The sequence below is a fragment of the Schistocerca piceifrons genome, chromosome 4 (assembly GCF_021461385.2).
Source record: "Schistocerca piceifrons isolate TAMUIC-IGC-003096 chromosome 4, iqSchPice1.1, whole genome shotgun sequence".
In the NCBI taxonomy this organism is placed as follows: Eukaryota; Metazoa; Arthropoda; class Insecta; order Orthoptera; family Acrididae; genus Schistocerca; species Schistocerca piceifrons.
Window position 1 is genome coordinate 586,779,479 of NC_060141.1, and position 25,693 is coordinate 586,805,171.

The 25,693-nt window shown below is 42.1% G+C and overlaps 1 protein-coding gene across 1 annotated transcript in view; it reads right to left on the reverse strand.

Annotated features, from left to right (window-relative positions):
• Positions 1–25,693, reverse strand: part of LOC124796035 (probable cytochrome P450 6a14) — a 53,979-nt gene that overhangs the window by 14,615 nt on the left and 13,671 nt on the right. Inside the window, exons 5-6 of the mRNA XM_047260120.1 lie at positions 20,402–20,569; positions 14,250–14,489 (exon numbers count right to left, since the gene is read on the reverse strand). Of these exons, the coding sequence (XP_047116076.1) occupies positions 14,250–14,489; positions 20,402–20,569 (408 nt within the window). The remainder of the gene's footprint in view (positions 1–14,249; positions 14,490–20,401; positions 20,570–25,693) is intronic.

Below are 25,693 nucleotides of genomic sequence, written 5' to 3' on the forward strand. Positions count from 1 at the left end.
ATCGGTTGACAGGACATATCCTGAAGCGTAAATGAATCATCAGTTTGGTAATTAAGGGGGGGGGGGGGACGTGGAGAGTAAAAATTGTGGATGGAGACCAAGGCTTGACTACAGTTACCAGGTTCGAATAAATGCAGATTCCAGTAGCAATGCTGGGATGAAGTAGGTTGAACAGAAAAGACCAGCACGGAAAGCTGCAAAAAATCATTCTTCGGACCGAAGGCCACAACAACCTGTAGTTATTTGTTCCAAGTGTGGTGGCTAAGAATTATAATTTTAAATTTGTATGAAATGTAATAATAACAAAAGAAATTAGAAAATTTATATTTCCATTTAATCACACATTTTCAGACCACTAGGAAACTTTCTTTTTCTGTTAAACAATTTAAATTTTGTTCTTATAAATGACAAAAAGCATTAAACATTTATTGAGCAGTTTAGTAAGGGAATAGGTAATCGACTTTCAAATTTACAATGATGTATCACTAGTGGGGGTAACTTCGAAAGCGGTTTTTTCACACAGTGAGAAAAACTGGCTGCCAGAGAGAGAAAACGCGCTAGCAAGAAGCAGGCGAAAGCGTAGTGCCGGTTTGTAGTGTAGCTACACGAAACTAGGACGAAGAAATGTCTTTTGACGCTGCTCCATTCTGACATCGGCGTCTGACCTCAAACCGGAGGACCTGAAGAAAATACTCTCGCACGCATATTGACGCATGTTGGAGTGGCCATCGTTTTCCACCTTCAGGTGGCTACACACGTAACTGCGTGCTTGAGAAGCTTGCGCACGTAAGCATTTTCTGTAAGAACGCCCATCTTCCTTTCACCTAGACACATGCACTGCTGTGCAAGGATCAGTTTGTGCTTAGAATACGTGGAGATCCGAAAAAGGATTTTGTGCACGAACTAACCTCTCTATTATCTCCCTCAAATGTTCGATGATATTAATGTCGGGTGATCTGAGTGCTCGAACTGCCCAAAATGTTCTTCAAACCAATTGAGAACAGTTGTGGCCCGGCGACACGGCGCGTAGTTATCCATATAAATCCCATCGTTGTTTGGAAACACGACGTTCAAATGTGTGTGAAATCCTAAGGGACCAAACTGCTGAGGTCATCGGTTCCTAGACTTACACACTACTTAAAGTAGCTTATGCTAAGAACAAAACACACACACCCATGCCCGAGGGAGGACTCGAACCTCCGGCAGGAGGGGCCACGCAATTCGTGACATGGCGCTGCAAACCGCGCGGCCTCTCCGCGCGTTGGGATTACGACGCCCATGAATGGCTGCAAATGGTCTCAAAATATCCGAAAATAACCACATCCACTCAGTTGGATCACAGGACCTAATCTCTTCCATGTAAACACAGTATACCATTATGGAGGCACTACCAGCTTGCACAACCTGAGTACATACCTTAGTGGGGTCTGCGCCACACGCATATCCTACCTTCAGTTCTAACCAACTGAAATCGGGACTCATCTGACCAGGCCACGGTTTTCCAGTCGTCTAGGGTCCAACTGACACGATCAATAGCCCAGTTGAGGCGCTGTTAGCAAAGGCACTCGCGTCGGTCGTCTTCTGCCGTAGCCCACATACGCCAAACTTCGCCTAACTGTCCCAGTGGATACGTTCGCCGAACATTCCACATTGATTTCCGCGGTTATTTCGCGCAGTGTTGCTTGTCTGTTAGCACTGACAACTCTACGCAAACGCTGCTGCTCTCCGTTTTAAAGCGAAGGGCGTCCATCACTGCGTTGTTCGTGGTGAGAGGTAACGCCTGAAATTTGGTACTCTCGACACACTCTTGACTCTGTGGATCTCGGAAAATTGAATTTATTAACGATTCCCGAAATGGGGTTTCCCACGCGTCTAACTCCAACTGCTATTCCGTGTTTAGAGTCTGTTAATTCCCGACGTGCGGCCATAATCACGTCGGAAACCTTTTCACATGAATCACCAAAGTGCAAATGATAGTTAGCCGGCCGCGGTGGCCGAATGGTTCTAGGCGCTACAGCCTGGAACCACGCAACCGCTACGGTCGCCGGTTCGAATCCTGCCTCGGGCATGGATGTGTGTGATGTCCTTAGGTTAGTTAGGTTTAAGTAGTTCTAAGTTCTAGGGGAGTGATGACCTTAGAAGTTAAGTCCCATAGTGCTCAGAGCCATTTGAACCATTTTTGATAGTTCTGCCAATTCGCTGCCTTGTGGAATACTACCGTCATCTGTATACATGCATATCGCTATCCCATGACTTTTATCACCGCAGTGTATGATATAAAGACTGATAACGAAACTAAAAGAAATATGTTTTAAATGTATCGTCTTGTTTTCAGCTGTTAGTGTTTTATTGTAAGACTACAGTTTCGGCATTATGCCATTTTCAAACATTAGTTTTTGACATATGGTTTTACGTTTGGAAGAGACAACAACCTAGTATCGTAATGTGTAAAAGTATGAAAGTTTTACTGTTAAAAATTATTCTTATGGCAACAGACGTACGGAAATGTGTAAAGCCCTCTCTCTGACAATATTATCGTCATATGTTCTTTTTCTCTAAAAATTGCTAGGCTATGTAGTGAAACTATATTATCGTTATCATAAAATCTGATATGTAGTCCGCCCCTGGTAGCTGAGTGGTCAGCGCGATGGTATGTATGATATAAACGGCTCGGGTTCGATTTCCGGCTGGGTAGGAGATTTTCTCCGCCCGGGGACTGGGTGTTGTGTTGTCCTTACCATCATCATTTCATCCTCATCGACACGCAAGTCGCCGAAGTGGCGTCAACTCGAAAGACTTGCACCAGGCGAACGGTCTGCCCGGCAGGAGGCCCTAGCCACACGGCATTTCCATTTCCATCTATGTAGCCGCACACCTTGTGTTATGAAAACTATTTTTCCGACATTTCAGTATTCTAACATTTTCTGGAACTCCTAATGTCGGACATGTCAGTATTCTGATAGAAAAAAAAAAAAAAAAAAAAAAAAACAGAAATTAATTACTCTTCCTATAAATCAGGAAAAATCAATTCTCTTGTATCTGACTGCGATTTTTAATATATTCTCTAACATCTCCTAACAATTATACTGTAATGCACCTGCATACAACAGACAACTTACCTCGTCGCTGCAACTGCATGAATATTCTGCATCCTGCAACAGGCGAAAATAATTCAAAAGAAATACTGCGATCCTTGCAGAGTGTAATGCTGATGAAGCTACTCGACTTATTCTTCTTGTATAGAAATTAAATGATCAGGAGGGAGTTAGTCAACAAGCCATAAGTGATGTAAAAAAAGCAAGGAATCAATAAAAACTTTAACTTTATTATATTCTGCAAGTTGACGATTCACACACTGAGAAACTTTACTCAGACCTTTCCATGGACAGTTTGAGTAGCAAAAACTTAAATTATTCCAAAACGTCTTTAATCAATAATCACGAATGTGGTCACTACAAAGACACGAATATTACGAGTACTTTCAATGAATGCATGCACAAATCTGACAAAATCCCACCAGCGCGCAAGCAAGCAGCAACTACGCGCAACGTAAAGCCAAATTACCAAAAATCCTCGATTAATACAAAAATCTCCTCTGGTGCCACTAGCAAAGGCAGAGCAGGCTGCGACCTTCCCTGACGTGTGGCTTCTCTCCACGCCAGGCTGCGTCCGACTACTGTTAACAACTGTTCGCTCGCTACCACTCACGATAACAATGTCCCAAACTCAGACTTCGTGTATGCACGCAACAGCAGAATAAATAGCCACCTTTCACAAAAAAAAGAAAAAAAATATGAACGTCCAACTTTCAACTATATGTGAACTTCTTGCGCTTGAAAATGGTATAATGCTGAAACTGCAATCCTAAAATGATACACTAACAGCTGTTTGCAATATGATATCACTTAAAAAACTTGTAGGAGCTGTAGACCCATATTACAAGAAAGTAGAAAAAATTACTCTGCAAAGAGCTATTCTATGAGTTGAAGATATATCCTCGTGATTGACATAATTGTTTCAGTATCTACAAATATATTTCAACCTCCTATCGCTTACCATTGTTTTTAAAGTAGGATACGTACTTGAGAAGCACTACAGCACCAGACAACGGTTGATTGCGATTACTTTGCTAGCTGAAGGGGCTATGAAACTGCAAATACTCGTCTGTACACATCTGTAATACGCGAATGTGGACTTATCCAGGCCTCACTTCATCTCTTCCTGCCGTAGATTAACATATATTTTCCTTCTTCCTCTCCTGTAGTTGGTCCTGGGACAATTTATCTATTTCATAATGCCATGTCTGTTTGCGACAGCTCTGTATTTTCTAAAGAGTATAATGCACTTAACATCCCTCTTAGACGAAGAGATATTGGTACTTTATTTCTTTACTATTAGTTTTAAAGTTGTAGGCTTTCGATGTAATGCTCCAGATTTCAGATGCTCGAATAAACATTTGCAGTAATTTGCAGTTGGTTTCTTTCACAATGCTCGAAGGCAGGAAGGTTGTCTGGCAATTGATGGTTACTTGTAAGGGCCTGCGTAATGTTGGTCTAGCATGTGTAATGGTATGCTTGCACGATCTTGCATGACCGAAAATCGAATAACCCTCCAGCGGCTTGAACAACCCAAATGCTTTCGCAAAATTGCATTACAAACGGTCAAGAGCGACATAATTTTTTTATAGTTAATTAATTTGTCCTAGATATTGTTGAAAGTATCTGCCGGAGCCCGAGAACTGCAGCACATGATGTTCCTGCAACGTCTGGAAAGAGGAGTCAACATAATATACAGGATGTTTGGGTGGAATAGTAAACATTTTAGGAGATGGTACTAAAGACTAATTCAGATAAAACATTCTGTGTAACATGTATCCAGCTTTTGTTGGTTACAGAAACATAGTTGTTAGAATGTAATTAGTACTCATAAAAGGTGTTAAGCATAGGGAAATAATTAAATTCAGAGCGTTTCCGAATTCTCTTGACAACACCTCTTGTGAATCATCTGAGATTGTCTTGGCGTTCTCTTATGTCGCGAACACTATTCTTAATCCGAATGATTAATTTGTCTCTTGTGTCTACTTTATAGATTTCACCTTTCAACCATCCGCAAAGGCGAGAATGGGAAGGGGTTAGGTACGGGGACCTTGGTGACCAAGAAGCGTGACTAATTCATCCGGGAAGTGTTAGTGTTAAAAAAAAATTGTCCCCTGACGACAAAAATGTGGATGGGCCTCCGCATGCAGGAAGAACATGTCCATCGTTGCAGGGAAAAGGACCTCTTCCAATAATGCTGGAAGCTTATTTTGAAGACAGTCCAGATAGCTACACTCTTTACGACTATGCGGCAACACAACAGGCCGACAAATCACAGTCACAGTTAAAAAATGGTGTTGTAAATTCAAGCACAACTTACAACTTGAATTTCAAAAGAAAAGTGGTAATTGATAAATAACCCCATAGCAAGCGGAGTAACAAGCTGCATCACTGTAACCAGTCCGCCTGCTTAGCTCGCCTCACATGCCAGCGGGCCCGGGTTCAATTCCCGGCCGGGTTGGAGATTTTTTCCTCTCGGGGACCGGGTGTTGTGTTGTACTCATCGTCATTTCATCCCCATCATCGGCGTGCAAGTCGCCCAATGTGACGTCGATTGAAATAAAACTTGCACTAGGCGCCCGAACTTCTCGGCCAATGATGTCATACGCTCATTTTAAGCAATAAAAACTGGACACATATTATGTGAAATGTTTTATTCGAATTAATCTATACTGTCGCCTCCTAAAATTCCGTATTTACAACGGGCGTTCAATAAGTAACGCAACACACTTTTTTTCCGGAAGCCGACTGGTTTAAAAAAATGTTCCAATGTGTGTGAAATCTTATGGGACTTAACTACTAAGGTCATCAGTCCCTAAGCTTACACACTACTTAACCTAAATTATCCTAAGGACAAACACACACACCCATGCCCGAGGGAGGACTCGAACCTCCGCCGGGACCATCCGCACAATCCATGTCTACAGCGCCTCAGACCGCTCGGCTAATCCCGCGCGAAGACTGGTTTCATTCAGCATTACGATGCACCACATGGTTTCCCACTCTTTTGGCTACCAGAACTTAAGTATTCAATTTAATCTCCGTTCAGTGCGACGGCCTGCATGCCCGAATGGCACCATCTACTTCTCGACGTCGGAGCCAACGTGTGGCTGCATCAATGACCTCCCTGACATCCACTTACTGCATCCTGCAGAATGTATCCTTCATTGGACCAAACAGATGAAAGTCAGAAGATGCTAGTCCAGGCTGTGGGGTGGATGAGAAGAAACACTCCAAAGAAGTTTTGTGAGCTTCTTTCGGGTGCGCAGCTTGTGTAGGTCTTGCGTTGTTATGGATAAGAAGTAGTTCGTTTGCATATTTGTGGCGATGAACACGCTGAAGTAGTTTCTTCTGTTTCCTGAGGGTAGCGAAATACACTTCAGACTTGATTGTTGCACCATGACGAAGGACATCAAACAGCGTAATCCCTCCAGAGTCCCAGAAGACCGTCGCCATGACTCTAGTGGCTGAGCGTGCGGCTTCGGTGGAGAGGTGGTGTGGGGCCACTCCATGTACTGCAGTTTTGTTTCCGATTTGGAGGGATGAACCTATGTTTCGTCGCTTGTGACGATGTTTGACAAAATAATTTTCACTGTCAGCCCTGCAACGTGCAAGCAATTCCGCAAAGACGATCCTTTGTTGCCCTTTGTGAGCTTCCGTTAGGTGGCGAGGAAGCCATCGGGCTCACATCTTTGAGTGCCCCAACTGGTGGACGAGTGTGTCATCGCTACCAACAGAGACGTCCGGTTGAGCAGCGAGGTGTTTGATTGTGATCTGTCGATCACCCCGAGTGAGAGTGTCCACACATTCCAACATTGCAGGAGTCGCAGCTGTGTGCAGGCAGATGGCATGCAGGAGATCGGGCGGGTTTGCGTGACGTAATTGTGTTGATGACAACGACTCGCAAAGCTTTTGTTCACCGCCAGGTCTCCGCAGACATTCTGCAAGCGCCTATGAATGTCTGCGACGCTCTGGTTTTCCGCCAAAAGAAACTCGATAACAGCTCTCTGTAAAGCACCTGCATACAGATGCCATTTTGAAGGCTACGTACAGCACCGCTACCTATCGGAACGTCATGAAGCTATAATGGTTGAAACGGCAATACTCCACGATGTCCCACAACAAATACCGCATGATGCGTTACTTATTGGACTCCCCCTAGTAAACTTGTTTATAACCTGAAAAGCTATCTATATGTAATGGAACTTCGAAATACAGCAATCAAACTGGAGGCTATTAGTCACGTGTGTGCATGGGGAGCGTGAGGTTTTCAAAACAGCTGCCTCATCATCATCCACTGTTGTGTTGCTTCAAGAAATCAGATGTGAAGGAAATAATGAGCTATTTTTCCCCTTCAGTACCGCCCATGTAAGACAACAAGATGTTGAAACTTAGTTGTTAGCGGTAGTCGCGCCGGGTGAAGTGGCGCAGTAGACGAGATTGCTCCCGAAACAATCTGTACTTCGGATTGGTGTCATACATTATGTATCACGAGTATGAGCAATATTTTGTCATGCGAAAGGACTGACTTTCAATCACGTGTTGACTAGAGAAGTAATTGTCTACAGTAACGCAGAAAAGCGCAAGTCAGAACACGCTACCCTCACCAGTCTTTAAATTTACTGTGACAAATGCCGTTAAGCGTCAGTCAGCTGTCAGTAAATTTGAATTATACGTTGTTCAGTCAAAGTGAAAAGCATTTTCATTCCACGTGAGGGGTTCTCGTTTTAATAGCATAAAAAAGTAGAAGTCAATATTGGCTGATTTTTGTAGTGAATTTGTCTACTACAGCTCTTAATTAGGCTGACGACAGTTACTGAATATTATACTGTAATTACACTTGTAATTTTTATGCATCGTATCTTTTTCTTCGTCGACTAGAGTGAAGCTGAAAGAGCGTCTCGGAAGTAATGATGAATGTGGTTATCTGATTGCTTACATAACATCCCTGTCAATTATGAAGCCCATCTGAAGCTCTATCATTGCAAATGCTCTTCTCAAAACTTTGGAAGCAGTGGCTCGCTGTCTGTCGTGGAAATATGTTCAACATTGCTCTTGATCTCAGGATTTTTTGTGTGTTCGGTTTCTTTTAGGCTAAGGATAGAAATAGAGTAGCAGAAAGGTAGAAGTGATGGACAGGTTCGAAAAAAGTACACACAGGAAGCGTATTATTCTTAGCCTTAAATTTTATAAGAAAACGTTAGAAGGAAATAAGCAAAATACAGTTTCTAATTGTATAAAAATTATTTTTATTGCTCTACACTGTATGTTAAGGACAAATATAATCACAGTTAGGAACTTTGAACCGGCAAATGAACACCACGCACTGTCTCCTTGAAAATGCCAATACTGTTCACGGAGAAACCACTGTTGTTTAAAGTTATTTAAATACAGGAATGAATATAATGAAAACATTTATTTCATACTTCACTGTAATATCTCAAATAATCTTATTCGCTCACATGAAACATGAAACTCACTGTGAAGAAATGGTTGATGCATCAGACAAGATATATAGTTACCTCTTGGCACTAACACTTAATTTCTAGTAAATTTTGTTTTTAGTGGCAGTATTATCTGGAATGTACAAAATCACTTTAAGTGATAGGAGCAAGATAGGAGTAAAGTATTTCAGCGAAACTGTAAGCAACACATGATTCCTTACAAAATTCTGAATCACTCCTGTTGTTTCACAATGAGAATGACTGTGTTTACCTACTGACTTATCTTTGCTTTTGACAATCGATTATTGCACCTGAAAACTATATTAACCACTAGAGGAGATATGTGTCTAGTTGCTATCTACTCTATCCATCTGTCTTTTATATTTCTTCTTTAGCATTATTACATGGTTACAATGGAAGAACATATTAGGTAAAGTTACGCTGCACATTCGATTATCTATGTGTTTTTTTACTTACGTTAGATTAGACTCTTTTGTTTATAATTATATAGTTTGCATAAAATTGGTGATATAGTGCAGAAATAACATTACATTATAGGGATAGTACACCATAAATTAGTAAATTTAATCTGATTTTCATGGAGTCTGACTTTTTGTGTTGGAATCTATTTTATGAGCTACACATTTCTGTATTTGAAACTACTTGTTTCACATTTTTGGTGTTATACATTTGCATAAGTAGATACAGTGACTTTCTATTAACACCATTGCCAGCACTTTCCCCTTTTTACGACAATTTGTTCACAAATAGCATATCTCGTTTCCACTATGGCATTTCTTTTTCTGAACCTTTAGTTTAGTATCTGCGATGTGATGATTTGCTTTGTCTGTTCATTTGTGTACATACACCACCAGCCTCACCATCTTCTTGTGCTTTTTACCACAAACCTATCAACTGAAAATGTTCTCAATGAATAGCTTTTTTTCAATTGTATTTGATTTCATCCAAAATAAATTCGTTAAGTCTTGTAGCGATTTGTAGTTTCGGTGACGTTTCTCTTAATAAATTATTAGCACCTTCTTAGTTAAAGGGTAGTTTTGCCTCTAATTATTAATTAACTGTGGAAAGTTCATTATAAATGACTTCATGACTTAACATTTACGTTTGCGTTACAGATTTTGAGTAACTTTGGTAATATTTATTTTAATAATCTCATATTCAGTAGATAGTAAAATCAAAATTGTAAGCGGCTGTAGAGCCTTTCAAGTACGTATTTTAGAAGACAGACTCAATCTTATCGGCCCACAGCATTTCCATATTTATAGTTCATGTTATTTTCCGGAGGTGGATAACATTGTAATCGCTCTCCATCAGCTCAAAGTGTGAAAGAAGTTCCGTCAAAGCCGTCCTCACTTGAAGAAGTCCCAAGCGATAGCCTGTAACAGATAATTTTACTAATATTGTGGACAAGGGAACATAGAATTAGCAAAAGAAAGTCCATACAAATATCTACTTATAGAGGGATGAGAGTTAGGTTCGCCAACTGAATTTACAATGAATTTGAAGTACTAAATATTATTTCTTACTCATGTTTATGTTTCAAGCTGTAAGGAGAAAAGCACGTGCTTATTATCTCGTCCTAATATTGTAATAATTGTGCCTATTTTTAATGAGATGACGAACAGTTTATGTTTATTACTTGAGCTGCAAATATAAAAATTAACTTTAATTCTTTTCTTGGATGGCTTGGGGTAGTAAACATCTTTTCTAAAGAAGCGGACAACAATTTTTGTTGTTCAGTTGTTACCTAGAACTTTCATGGCATGAAGTAATGAGTCATCACAATTTGTGCAGCTCCCTTATGTCGTAGATGTAAATGTATCCGGAGTCTAGGATAGATCCTTTGCATTAATTATTAGAATTCTGTTTGAGATATGAACTGAAGCTCATAGGGACTTTTTTATCGAATTTGTCAGTGCTATTTTATGTAATAAGATCGTATGACTGTCTGCTACGCATCTTCTTACATTTACCATTCTTGTATTCCAAGAAGTCTAATTTACTCTATAGATAAAACTCTATTAAGGAGATTAAAAAAATAAATTTCCTGTAGGATTTTAGGTGCTCTACTATGGATCAAACGCCACTATATTAGAATTAGTTGGTAGTCCTGACCACATGGGATGTTTGAATTCTGTATCGTTCAGTAACTCAATAAATTTTTTTAGGCGTCATGGGTAGTGTTGGTGACATGATGCAACTTGCAGTGTAGAGAAAGACAGCCATGTAAGTTCGAAAATGGCTATTGCTTTTAAGTGTGACATATTTTTTCTTTTATGACAAAAATGTTGTGCAAGTTCATTTGCTAGTATTGAAAGGGTAGCATAGCTATTTTTATGGAGCTATCACAGGTAGTTCCCCAAAGTTTAATTTTTTGAGCTCTGATTTTAAACATTACATTAAACCATAACAATCATTGACTGGCGCGGTGTGTATAAGTGTGACGTATGATGAAAGTTACATAACTCGTATGCTTACAGTGACGTACCTAAAATGTAGTCAGCTTCACTTTCTCTCGTTTAATAGCTATTCTGACGCATAAAACTTAATGAATTATAGTCTTTTTTAATGAAGGAAGGTCTTAAAGGAATAGTGTGCTCTTGCCAAAGAAGTGTAAGTCAAACTACTTGGTGCACGTTTAGGATACAATACCAAGGCCTGTCGTGATCCATTGGTTCAGTGAAATAGACAGAGGCCTACAGCAGGTAAGCAACTACAAAGATATTCAGAAGCACGGTTCAAGTAAGAAGAAACTGTAACAATGTTAGTGTTTCAAAGGAAAGTCTAAACTTAAAACAGGTGAAATCCGCAAAAAGAAAGGAAAGAAAAAGATCCGGCATTAATTCTGCAGTCTTTAGCATACGCGAGATCCCGAGGTAAGGGGAGAAGGACAGAAGAGAGATAAGCGTCGACAAGAGGTCCCTTGAGCATAATCTGAGATTAGGGAAGCAAAGGAAAAAAAAACTGAGCGGGTAGTTTTCAAAGGAACTATCGCGCAGCCGGCCGGTGTGGCTGAGCGGCTCTAGGCGCTTCAGTCTGGGACCGCGCGACCGCTACGGCCACAGGTTCGAATCCTGCCTCGGGCATGGATGTGTGTGATGTCCTTAGGTTAGTTAGGTTTAAATAGTTCTAAGTTCTAGGGGACTGATGACCTCAGATGTCAAGTCCCATAGTGCTCAGAGACATTTTTGAACTATCATGCAATTCAAGGACAGCACAGAAAACCTAATTCAGAATGCCCAGATTGGGACTTGAATTCCATCCCTCCTGGATGTTAGTTCGATATTTCACCACTGCTTTCCTTCGCTTGCTGATCCCGAAGGAAGGAACGACTCGCAATATATGATGATCGGCCAACGTAAACGGGTAACGATATAGGTGGATACTGTGTCCAGCTAAAATAGGAAAAAAATATTTGTATTAGATTCGTATAACAAAGAACATAATAATGATGAAAAAGGGGCGTGTGGTACGATAAGTTGTGCTGTATTCAGAGCATCGACTCCGGGTGCAGGGGTTCGACAATCAGCATGCAGCTGACGTCTCTGAGTACTAATGAGAACTAAAAAACCGAGTTGTCTGTCTGTTTCTCTGTTTGAACACGTTGATCTGCAAAAGCATTAGATGAATTTTCATGGGGTTTTCACAGTTCATTTGATCGTATCTTGGGGCAACATATAGGCTTAATATCGTCATAATAGGAAAACAGAAACAAAAGATATCGAAATTTAAACATATGTAAAATCGTTTGCTCAGCTTAGCACTTCAGATGTTTAATCATCACGGTGTAGTACACCAAAGAACCCATAGATGGCGCTGTTAGTTTCGAATTACACCAGAGAACCAATAGATGGCTTCTAGGCTAGAAGAGAGTGAAATTTTATAGGCTTCCTGCTGAAGAGTAGGTATGCCGTAAAATTAATCACTCAGGATTTAAGACTCAACGAAATAAAAGTATATAGTTTTAACTTGAACACATTTGTGGTCACAGCTTGTGTGTAACGACCTGAGGTTAAATTCTTGTCGCATCGATGTTTTTTATTTGTCTGCATATGACTGAAACTCTGAAATAAAGATGGCATGCAACTGAAGCACCACTTTTGATTACTGTTGATTTTGTTTCGTGTTTAGTAATAAAATCGTGAAGACTGTTGCATGCTCCTCTCATTCGTTTACTAACGTTTAGTGTATTGGTATAGCAAAAAAGAAATCAAAGAGGACAAAAGACATGAAACACGCACAAATGTAATCTAAACAATGTAGTCGATATTTTAATCCGCGGCGTTTTACAGTTATTTCTGAGCTAGACTAGGATATTTGAATTGCAATTCTCGTTGCAGTGTATTGTATGCATCAAACAATATTTGTCGTATATTTTTTCAGGCGGTTCATAAACTAAATACACAACTTATACGTCAATTACACTGTTATCGAGATATGAATGTATGGGCTGTTAGTTATCAAAGAAGGATATTATAAGGTTGTCATGTCTGGGTGACACATCTGTGCGGAGCATGCTGTTCATTGCATGACAATTGAAGGGCTTATTTCAATAGTGGTACAAGTCCATTACCTCCACTTTTCTCCTGTAATGCTCCTGATATTAATGATACAAACAAACAGAAAAAAAGGTTCATCTCTAGCAAGAAGCCATATGCTTGAATATTTCTGGTATCTCAACTGCAGATTTTACAGTATTCATTTAACTTTAGGACTCTGTATCTCAAAATGAACAAAAATGGACTTGTACCACTATTGAAATAAGCCCTTCAATTATCCCCCAGAGATTTATGTTTTGACAGTACTTCGCTTCAGTAAAAGTTCCTGGACAAAAATACGACAACGTTAAAGCTCACATGGACCATCTTCACGGACAAGGGTTAAAATCCCTTATCCGTGAAGATGGTCCATGACTGAAACCGGTTGATATTTTGGTTAAAAATAAAAGCAGCTGATGGTAAAACATGCATTTTATACATTACTTGGCGGCTGTTAAAAATCACCATCCAAAAACCTTGAATAAACCATGTTGCTGAGCAGCACGATTTCTGAATTAGCACATAGTTTGGTGCAGCTAATTTCATTTAAATGTTTTTAACGAAAACTGATCCAGAATTTTGGTATTTGTACTAAAGCTTTCATGTGTTTTTGTAAACGGATGTTTTCGACTCTAATATCGGTTATCCGTTCCTGTTGTTGTTATCAAGGATTCGAGATGATCACTTTTAAAGCCACTTACGAAAGCTCTAAGCATTTGAGCCCGATGTCGTGACAGGAACTGCGAAATTTATCGCTGCTGCTGTTAATAAATGACAGCAGCATAAAAATTGGGTTTATGCTTGTCATAAAAGGTATTTTACGACGCGGCTTACTTACTGTTTTAGTATCGGAGAGTTCGAGAGGTTCGGTTTGAAGCTAGCGCTCTGCCTTAGCAATGGTAGTTGAGATCGATTTTTTATGGAAACAGCGGAATATGGTGCAGCGTTTAATATACGAACAGCAGTGTGATGCGACCAATATGGCGGCTGCCAGCGGGATGGCCATACCTTCCCTATAAATAACTTAAGTCGGCCGTGGTTGCTAGTGGCAGTCCTATGGAATCCGGAAGTAGGGACGTAGAAACGCGGGAAGAGTCAACTGGGAGTAGAGTCAAGAGTTTTCTGTGACATAACTTCAAGACAGAACTTACCGACACACATTCTTGGTCCGGCACTGAAGTGGAGCTGCACCGCTTGTTTTCTACCAAGCTGGAAGTTGTGCCCTCGCTGCAGATCGGCGTCATCGGAGAGTGAGAGGCGGGTATTGCGATGCAGCGACCACACGGGGACGATCACATTGTCTCCGGGCTGCAGCAGTTCCGCGCCCAGCTTGCAGGCGCTCTGACACTCTCGAATAAGTACTGGCTCGGCGGGGTGTAAGCGCAGGACTTCTGAGGGGGAAACATACAAGTTGCCCTACTAAAATACGCAAGATTTGTTCTGTATAAGGTTTCTTAAAACATTTGCTAATATATCCTGCAGTCGAGGCACAAAATTTATATAAAAAAAGCACGAAGTATTACTGGTTTATATGCTAATGTCAAAAAATGTTATACTGTTGGTTAATTTTCGAGATAACTAGAAAACATAAGCAAAATAATAATTATTTTTCTGATTTATTTGCAACATTAACTTTATTTTTAACAAAATAAGTTAGTGTTACAAATGATTAATTTCAAAGCAGAATCATCAAAACATCTGAAAAGTTTGGAGTATAGAAATAATTTGTCCAATATTAAATTTCTTCAGCATGTGCTTTGGAATATGCACTGTGTGACTGTGTTAAAATAACATAAATCAAATGCTTGCCCGGTGGGATTGGGTTGGGTTGTTTGGGGGAGCAGACCAGACAGCGAGATCATCAGTCTCATCGGATTAGGGAAAGACGGGGAAGGAAGTCGGCCGAGCCCTTTTAAAGGAACCATCCCGGCATTTGCCTGGAGCGGTTTAGGGAAATCACGGAAAACCTAAACCAGGATGGTCGGACGCGGGATTGAACCGTCGTCCTCCCGAATGCGAGTCCAGTGTGCTAGCCACTGCGCCACCTCGCTCCGTTTACCCGGTGGGATGTAAGGTCTCATCGACTACGTATTACGTTATTCCAGTGTAGCAATGTTCCTTTCCACCTACACCTACGTGTATACTTTGAAATCCACCTGACGATGTATGGCGGAGGGTACTTTTGGTACCAATTTCTGGTCCCTCCTTCCATGTTCCATTCGCGAATGGCGCGTAGGAAGAATTATTGTTGGTAAATCTCTATATTCGCTTTAATTTCTCAAACTTTCTCGTAATGGTCATTTCACGAGACACACCTGATCAGTAGCATCCGGAGACCTACTAGTGATCATTAATACGTGGCGCGCCCACCCTTAAACCATGTGACACTGGGGACACTTCCAAAGATGGGACAATGTCTGTGGAGGAATGGCAGCCCATTCTTTCTCAAGGGCCGAAACCGGAGAAGGTACGCTGGGGTCTGGAGCGACGTCGACATTCTAATTTTTCCCAAAATGTTCCATTGCGCCCAGGTCTGGATTTTGGGCAAGCATTTCCGGACTGTTAGTGTTCACAAACCAATGCCTCACAGATGCTGCTTTATGACAACATGCATTTTCATGCTGATACAATCAGCATCTCCGAGTTGTTCCTCTACTGTACGCAGTACACAGTGCTGTAAAATGTGTTCCTATACTTCCGATTTTAGCGTCTTTTTAAGATCAAGAAGCGTACCAGACCCTAACCACGAGAAGCACCCCTGTACTGTAACACCAACTCCTCCGTACTTCACTGCTGTTACTACATACGACGAGAGATAACGGTCTCCAGGGATTCGTCAAACCCAAACTATTCCACTGTACTGCCACAGGATATTGCGCGATTCATCACTCCAAATAACTCGATTTCAGTCACCCAATGTCTAGTGGGGTCCCTCAATCTCAACGTCGCGTAGCATTATCTACAGAAATGTGTGGCTCATGAGGAGCTGCTAGACCATAGTACCCCATTATTTTTACTTTTTATGCACAATCACTGTGCTAGCTGGACTACTGGTAGTATTTTGGAACACACGAGCAATTCGTTCCGCTGATTTCATGCGATTTTTTATAGTCACCCTCTACAGTATTCGACATTACCTGACTGTCAGTACATGACATCAGCCGGGCCTTGGCTTAGCTGTGATTGTTACTCCGAATTTCCATTTCACTGTCACATCACCAACAGTCGACACAGGCAGCTTGAGAAGGACTGAATCGTCCTTGATAGATTTGTTATTCGGGTGACATTCAATGAGTAGTCCAAATTCGAAGTCACAGAGCTCCCCTGACCGACTCATTTTGCTATTACTGCTTCTCCGCTGACAATACAATACGGCCGGTGTCCTTTTACACTGGAGGGTGTGCTTCTCCTGACATCTTATGGCCAATTCCACATTACATAGAGGTGTCCGGTTACTTTTGATCAGGCACTGTGCGGTCGTGCGTTGCCAGGAGACTCGTGCATCACTCGCTGTCCCCTTTGATTTATGAGCTCTGGCAGGGAGCTGAAGCAGTATGGAACGATATAACCGTGTCTGTTATCCAAGATCTGTTCGACTAGATGTCCAGCTCCGGTTAGACCAGGGGCTGTTGCCAGAGATGTATTAAATTTTGCACCTACACCACAGATCACTTAAAATTTAATCTTCTATTGTTCCTACTATATAGTATATTCAGAATAAGTAAAAATATTATTGTTTAATATCCTTCTTGGTGTTGTAATTTTAGTGAACAGCGGTATATTATGAGGCGCTTCCAATAAATAATGCCACCTATTTCTGTTCCGAAATCAGGTTGATTTTATTCGGGATTTCAATACACCACATTATTCCCCATTCTTTTGGCCACGCAACCCAAGTTTTCAATCGATCAATGCCACGGCCTGACGCCACTTTACTGAGAGGGCCTTCAGGCATGTATGGTACCAGTCTACTGGTTGACGTCGGACCCAACGTCTTGCTGCAACAAGAACATCCCCATCATCCACGTACTGCTTCCCGCGGAGTGCATCCTTCATTGGACCGAACAGATGGAAGTCGGATGGCGCGAGACCGGGCTGTAGTGTGGATGAGGAAGAACAGTCGCATGAAATTTTTTGAGCTCTTCTCGGGTGCGCAGACTTGTATGAGGCCTTGCGTTGTCATGGAGAAGGAGAAAATGGTTCAAATGGCTCTGAGCACTATGGAACTTAACTGTTGAGATCATCAGTCCCCTTGAACTTAGAGCTACTTAAACCTAACTAACCTAAGGACGTCACACACCTCCATGTCCGAGGCAGGATTCGAACCTGCGGTTCCAGACTGTAGCGCCTAGAACCGCTCGGCCACCCCGGCGAGAAGGAGAAGTTCGTTTGCATATTTGCGTCAACGAACGCGCTGAAGTCGTTTCTTCAGTTTTCTGAGGGTACCACAATACACTTCCGAGTTGATCGTTGCACCATGAGGGAGGACATCAAACAGAATAAACCCCTTCACAGATCCAAAAGACTGTTGCCATGACCTTACTGGATGAGGGTGCGACTTTGAACTTTTTCTTCGGAGGAGAGGTGGTGTGGCGCCGCTACGTGGATTGTTGTTTTGTTTAAGGTTCGAATTGATGAGCCCATGTTTCATCGTCTGTAACGATGTTCGATAAAAAAAAAATTGTCACGGTCAGCCTCGTAACGCGCAAGCAATTCCGTACAGATGGTCTTTCGTCGCTGGCGCTTCAGTCTGGAACCGCGCTGCTGCTGCGGTCGCAGGTTCGAATCCTGCCTCGGGCTTGGATGTGTGTGATGTCCTTAGGTTAGTTAGGTTTAAGTACTTCTAAGTTCTAGGGGACTGATGACCTCAGATGTTAAATCCCATAGTGCTCAGTGCCATTTTTGTGTCAGCACTATCAATGGAGACATCCAGTTGAACAACCAGGTGTTTGATTGTAATCTCTCTATCTCTTTGAATGAGGGTGTCCGCACGTTCCAACAATGGAGGAATCACAGCGGTGTGTGGTGGGAGATCGGACAAGTTTGCGCGACCTTGTTGCGATGATGACAGACGCCTCGCCCAACGACTCGCCGTGCTTTTGTTCACTGCCAGGTCTCCCTAGACATTCTACAAGCGCTTATGAATATCTGCAATACTCTGTTTCTCCTCCAAAAGAAACTCAATGACAGCTCTCTGCTTACAAAGCACCTCCTTTATATACACCATTTTGAAAGCTACGTATTGCGCCGCTGTGTATCGGGATTCATGAAACTGTAGGGGCTGAGGCGGGAATATCCCCCGATGACCCACAACAAATACCGCATTCTCTCAATCGAAACTGGCCAAGGAAAAAAGTGTGTTGTATTACTTATTCAACGCCCTTCGTATTATGCACCTGAATACAAGGCACAGTAACAACACTTGTGCCTGCATACAGTTTACTCCTCTTGCATAGGACCGAATGGAGGCAGAGCATAACTTCTCCTGCAGTGGGTGGCTCACCATCAACAATGTTACAACGAATCGTAGCGAAGGAATTTCAACATAACTGAACATGTAACAGAACAACAGAGTCAGCGAGGGTACAGCACCACACCCACTTCCGTTGCCGGGGAAATGTTAGCTACGAAAATTGCTTTTGCCATCAAGGCACATACTAACGTGCGAGAGTGACTACAGCACTGACGATACATTTTTCTAAAACGTAACAAAGGCTGCTGCTTGTGGTAAGTACAAAATTAACAAGTGGATAGAAGGAACTTCTAATTTTCCATCAGCAGTGTACGAGGGTCACTCCAAAAGAAATGCACACTATTTTTTTTAAATCCATCTTTTATTCTACATGTTTGAAAGTTTTACAGTGTGTAGATGCATCCTTTAGGAACAATATTTTCATTTCTAATTCTGGACCAACCTGTTGGAGCCACTGTTTGGCAGCGTGCACAAGGGAGTCATCATCTTCAAACCTTGTTCCACTAAGAAAGTCTTTCAGTTTCCCAAAGAGATGATAGTCACATGGAGCCAGGTCAGGACTGTAAGGCGGGTGTTTCAGTGTTGTCCATCCGGGTTTTGTGATCGCTTCCGTGGTTTTTTTGACCGACATGTGGCCGTGCGTTGTCGTGGAACAGCAAAACATCCTGCTTTTGCCGATGTGGTCGAACACAACTCAGGCGAGCTTGAAGTTTCTTCAGTGTCATCACAAATGCATCAGAATTTATGGTGGTTCCACTTGGCATGATGCCCACAAGCAAGAGTCCTTCGGAATCGAAAAACACCGTAGCCATAACTTTTCCAGCAGAAGGTGTGGTTTTGAATTTTTTTTTTCTTGGGTGAACTTGCATGATGCCACTCCATTGATTGCCTCTTCGTCTGTGGTGAAAAATGATGGAGCCGTGTTTCGTCACCTGTCACAGTTCTTCCAAGATATTCATCCACACCTTTATCGTACTGTTCCAAAAGTTCGCTGCATACCGTTTTTCTTGTTTCTTTGTGAGCCACTGTCAACATCCTGGGAACCCACCTGGCACAAACCTTTTTTAACGCCAACACTTTCAGTATTCTGCAAACACTTCCTTCCCCTATCCCAACGTAGCGTGACAATTCGTTCACTGTGATGCGTCTGTCAGCAGTCACCAATTCGTTAACTCTCTGCACATTGTCTGGAGTGTGTGCAGTACGAGGCCTGCTGCTGCGAGGACAATCCTCAATATTGCCGTGCCCGCTTTCATCACGTAACCTACTTGCCCACAGACTAACTGCACTGCGATCGACAGCAGCATCTCCACACACCTTTTTCAACCTCTTGTGGATGTTTCCCACTATCTTGTTTTCACAGCACACGAATTGTATGACAGCACGTTGCTTCTGACGAACGTCACGTGTAGCAGCCATCTTGAAGACGTGCTGTGACGGCGCCACTCATGGGAACGGGTTGAACTAAGTTTGAAAACAAGCGGGAAGGATGTATCTACACACTATAAAACTTTCACACATGCAGAATGAAAACTGTATTTTTTTTTTTTTACAATAATAGTGTGCGTTACTTTAGGAGTGACCCCCGTATTTCTGTAATTGATTTTTTCACTGAAATGATCTCACGTGTTCTGCTTCTCACATATTGTCTGTAATAACGTGTATCATTAGGTGACAAAGGTCATATACTAATGAATTTAAGGTCGGTGTATGCACTGTCTTAATCCAAAGACAGAGCAATGTAGTGTAACAGTATTTATCTGTATCACTAGTGCCAGGCAGAGGAACTCAAAACAAAACTAAATAATCACTGATGTAAAGCTCTCTTACCAGCGATGAATTCATCGAGTAGCGGTGGAGCGTCGTTCCCGGCGCAGATCTGCGCTCGCAGCTGTGACTGGATGTCGGGCAGGGCCGCCAGTTCTGCCAGGCAGTGGCGCAGCACGTGGCACGTGTCGCTGGAGCCCGCAGACAACACTGCTACCGTCTGCTCGGAAACTGCACACAAATGAGTGACACTGCAAAATTACGGCCGATTTAACCTTCTAAGAGTTTGGGGTGGCGGGTTAAAAGTTTTGTTTCTGCTTCATGAAATACTGTTTGTTTTTGGAGAATTTTAATATGTGTTTGTGCGATTTTCTGTGCGGAAGACCAGTTAATAATCAAGAAACCTACTGCCCATTATCTCCAGTCCATAAGTTTACAATCCATCTCGTCAAACTGGAACACATTGCTGTAACTCAATAATTATAGTCAAAAGGAGTTGGGAACGACGGCGATAAATGAAAGTTTACTGTCCGGTCAAATCCGTATTTTCAAGAAAAGTTCTAATCAGTGCTCGATACAGCTCAGGGATGATCTCTATTCGAAGTTTCAAGTATTGCTAATTTTTGCTCTATATGTTAATTAAGTACAGGTAATTGCTCACATGGAAAGCGGTGAATCACCTACGCCACCTGCCACGCTGTTTTCTAGAACACTACAGGCAGCACATGAAATAAAAACATTGAAACTAAAACACAGGCTTCCAGTAAATTATCAGACCACGAAATTTCACTTCTATACACTTACAAAAAATAGCGCGATAACTAACTCGATCGGTAAACATATAAGTCAGACGTCTTCAGTGCCATCCGAGGCTTAGCATATGTGGTCGCGGACGGACATATGGCATATACTGAGGCATAGCGAGATACATCACGGGCGACTGACAACGATCGAGTAAAGACCATATAGCATTACGGTGATCCTTTTATAATGTTTGTGCGATTTCATACTCGATGGCAAACAGAACATCTGTACTTACAATGCCTTACGCACTTGCAGCAGTGCTCAAATGGCACCCTTTCTGACAACAAGATCTTACATACCGCTGTTATGAGAATGAAAACATGGCCTGTGTAGCCTGAAGTCTGATTATTATCCGTGCAATTAGCCAATTTCAACCGTGGGTCATTTAAGGGCTCATCTACACGCGAAAGCGATATTATAATGTTTTCGCGCTGTCAAAGAGATGATATGAAGCGCTATCGATAAACAATACGTAGTTGTGGTGAAAAAACAGCAAATGTTTTAATATTGTACTTCATCTTTTTCTCCTCTACTTAGAGTGGTGAGATAATCTGTTTCTGTACGGACGCATTTTGTCATTGCTGCGTAACTCCAGACATTTTGCTACATACTGCATACTGTACATAGGCAGATTTAAAGAGGCGCATCGACGTACTCGTTTATATTAATATACTGCCATGCAACAATTGTTATGTATATGTAAATGTCTGTTCATAATTTATGTGATTTCTTGAATGTATATTTTATTAATCTCGATGTCTTTCTTTCATTTTAGTAGTTTTAACAATGATAGAAGCTGCTGCGACATGGCAAAGGTTTGTGTGCAGTCTGATGGAAAATTATAAAGTCCTAGCATAAAAGAACTATAAGCATCACAGCAATTTTACTGCAAGAAGTCCGATATTTCACACGGCAACGCAAATATACTTAGTACACGCACGACCTCAGCCACCAATGCCATTGTTCGCACGCCAGACAATGTGTGGAAAAAATATTGTTTAATCTTAATGCTTTGAAATATTATTATTTATCTGATCTGTATGCTCATCCAGCTACGACAAGTGGTTAGATATACACATTCTTTCGGACGAGTATCCTCAACCAATGTCAAGAGCTACTACCGTCCTTACAGAACCATTCTACCAACTGTGTCGTCACAGCACACATAACGCGGCTATATAACGGCAGGAGCACCAACCACAGGACTGTCACCACTTGACAATGGCCGAGCACCACACGGTCGAACACTGATGGCTATTTAACTTCTTAATACAGCTGGAAGTTCGAGAAAATTTTGTGTGTTCTCTGTCCTTCACGTTCTGCTCAAGACAGTATTCAAATCACCACAGCTGTTCTTTATACAAAAATCCCTCCCAACCTCCGCACACCCAGTCTCCAATAATATACGCTGCTCATTCTAAATTATTTCTGTGTAGTATGTGCCTGGAAAAAAACTTTTTATTTTAAATCGACAGTGCACTTTAATTTTGTGAATTTATCCGTCACCACTCTGGCGATACCTTCTCTCCCTGACTTCGTGTTCACTTCATATTCCAGCACTCCAACCCTATTATTGCCCCTTCAAGAGCTCCTACAGTCTTCAATACAAATAAGATATCTGCATCGTACAAAAGATGCAGAACAACAAAAAGTGTGGGCTCTACCACATAAGTACTAAAAAGACACCGTTAAAATTCGGTTACACGATAAATCACACAAATTTAAAAGTAATGTGTTAAACTAAATACGCAGGGATTACAATTAAAAGCAACTTGACTTGGTACCGTGACAGAGGACATAGAAAAATTTCAAAAAAGCGCGGCTCATTTTGTATAAGGGGCGTTCATAAAGAAACGAGCCTGAGGCATAATTACAGAAACTAGTACCTGTATGTTGAGACACTTGTCCCACTGTGAAACAAGGCAGTGAATGGCTGTCTCATAAAATTCCCGGGGCTGCGATGTTAACCAGTCCCTCACGTACAGCTGGACGTCGTTGTCCGAGATGAATCGTTTTCTCGTCAGAGACTTCTTAAGGGGACCAAAAATGGCGTAATAGCATGGAGAGAGGTCCGGTCTGTATGGAGGGTGGCCGAGAACCTCCCATTTGAATTTCTGCAGGAGTGCCGCGACTGTGTTGGCCGTATGAGGCTTTGCATTGTCGTGGAGCAGAATGACCCCACGGGTGACACTGCCTGGTCGTTTTCATTTGATCGCTTGGCAAAGGCTGGTCAAGGTTTGCGATTAACGCTGAGCATTCACTGTTGTCCCGTGCTGCAAGAAGTGAATCAGAAGGGGGCCATCTTGGTCAGAGAAGAACGTCAGCATAACCTTTCCTGCACCTTTCCTCCTCCGCCAAGAGACTATAGACTTTAATATGTGACATGAATTTGAACTTGATACTTCTACCCGTTCCTGAGAAAAATGGTTCTTAACAAATGGACAGACAGACGGTTAAACAAAACGAGTAAAATTTTTTTTTACGTTCTGTAATTAAAAGTTGACCATTTTAGGATTTTTTCCTTTACTTGTGCTATAAAACCTTGCTTCTTGCCAAATTTTATGATTCTAGGTCAACCGGAAGCACCCTATAGGTTTTGATGACTGAGTTTAAGAGTATCAAAATCTGTCATATAAACAGCCGTATCTTTCGACTGCATAGACTTAAGAACTTGAAACTTTAACACCGCCAAAGGATGATAGACCTTAATAGGTGACACGAATTTCATCTTGACACGTCTACTCATTCATGAGAAAAAAGGGTTCTTAACAGACTGACAGAGAGAAGAACAATAAAGCGATCCAATAAGGGTTTCATTTTTACAGATTGGAGCACGGAGCCCTAAAAAGGGGAGTAGGAGAGCAGACAAAGGAAGAGTTAAAACAGTGGACAGTGTAATGAATCAAACATAAAAATAGCATTGCAGTGGCACATGCAGAACTTTTGGTTCGGGTATACGAGGAAAAGACATAATCATGTTAGGCTTTAGTATACACTACTGGCCATTAAAATTGCTACACCAAGAAGAAATGCAGATGATAAACGAGTATTCATTGGACAAATATATTATACTAGAACTGACATGTGATTACATTTTCACGCAATTTGGGTGCATAGATGCTGAGAAATCAGTACCCAGAACAACCACCTCTGGCCGTAATAACGGTCTTGATACGCCTGGGCATTGACTCAAACAGAGCTTGGACGGCGTGTACAGGTACATCTGCTCATACAGCTTCAACACGATACCACAGTTCATCAAGAGTAGTGACTGGCGTATTGTGACGAGCCAGTTACTCGGCCACCATTGACCAGACGTTTTCAGTTGGTGAGAGATCCGGAGAATGTGCTGGCCAGGGCAGCAGTCGAACATTTTCTGTATCCAGAAAGGCCCGTACAGGACCTGCAACATGCGGTCGTGCATTATCCTGCTGAAATGTAGAGTTTCGCAGGGATCGAATGAAGGGTAGAGCCACGGGTCGTAACACATCTGAAATGTAACGTCCACTGTTCAAAGTGCCGTCAATGCGAACAAGAGGTGACAGAGACGTGTAACCAATGGCACCCCATACCATCAAGAAGGGTGATACGCCAGTATGGCGATGACGAATACACGCTTCCAATGTGCGTTCACCGCGATGTCGCCAAACATGGATGCGACCATCATGATGCTGTAAAAAGAACCTGGATTCATCCGGAAAAATGACGTTTTGCCATTCGTGTACCCAGGTTCGCCGTTGAGTACACCATCGCAGGCGCTCCTGTCTGTGATGCAGCGCCAAGGGTAACCGTAGCCACGGTCTCCGAGCTGATAGTCCATGCTGCTGCAAACGACGTCGAACTGTTCGTGCAGATGGTTGTTGTCTTGCAAACGTCCCCATCTGTTGACTCAGGGATCGAGACGTGGCTGTACGATCCGTTAGAGCCATGCAGATAATATGCCTGTCATCTCGACTGCTAGTGATACGAGGCCGCTGGGATCCAGGACGGCGTTCCGTATTACCCTCCTGAACCCACCGATTCCATATTCTGCTAACAGACGTTGGATCTCGACCAACGCGAGTAGCAATGTCGCGATACGATAAACCGCAGTCGCGATAGGCTACAATCCAACCTTTATCAAAGTCGGAAACGGTATGGTACGCATTTCTCCTCCTTACACGAGGCATCACAACAGCGTTTCACCAGGAAACGCCGGTCAACTGCTGTTTGTGTATGAGAAATCGGTTGGAAACTTTCCTCATGTCAAATGGGACTTTTTCCTCATGTCAGCACGTTGTAGGTGTTGCCACCGGCGCCAACCTTGTGTGAATGCTCTGAAAAGCTAGTCATTTACGTATCACAGCGTCTTCTTCCTGTCGGTCAAATTTCGCGTCTGTAGCACGTCATCTCCGTGGTGTAGCAATTTTAATGGCCAGTAGTGTATTTCGTACACAGTTATTCTCGTTTGGGTAAGTACATTATTACTTTCAACAATACAGATTGAGTGTCAAGGACAACGGGACACTGAAGCGCTAAAAATTGTGCATGGTGTTCAGAAATGGTAACTAG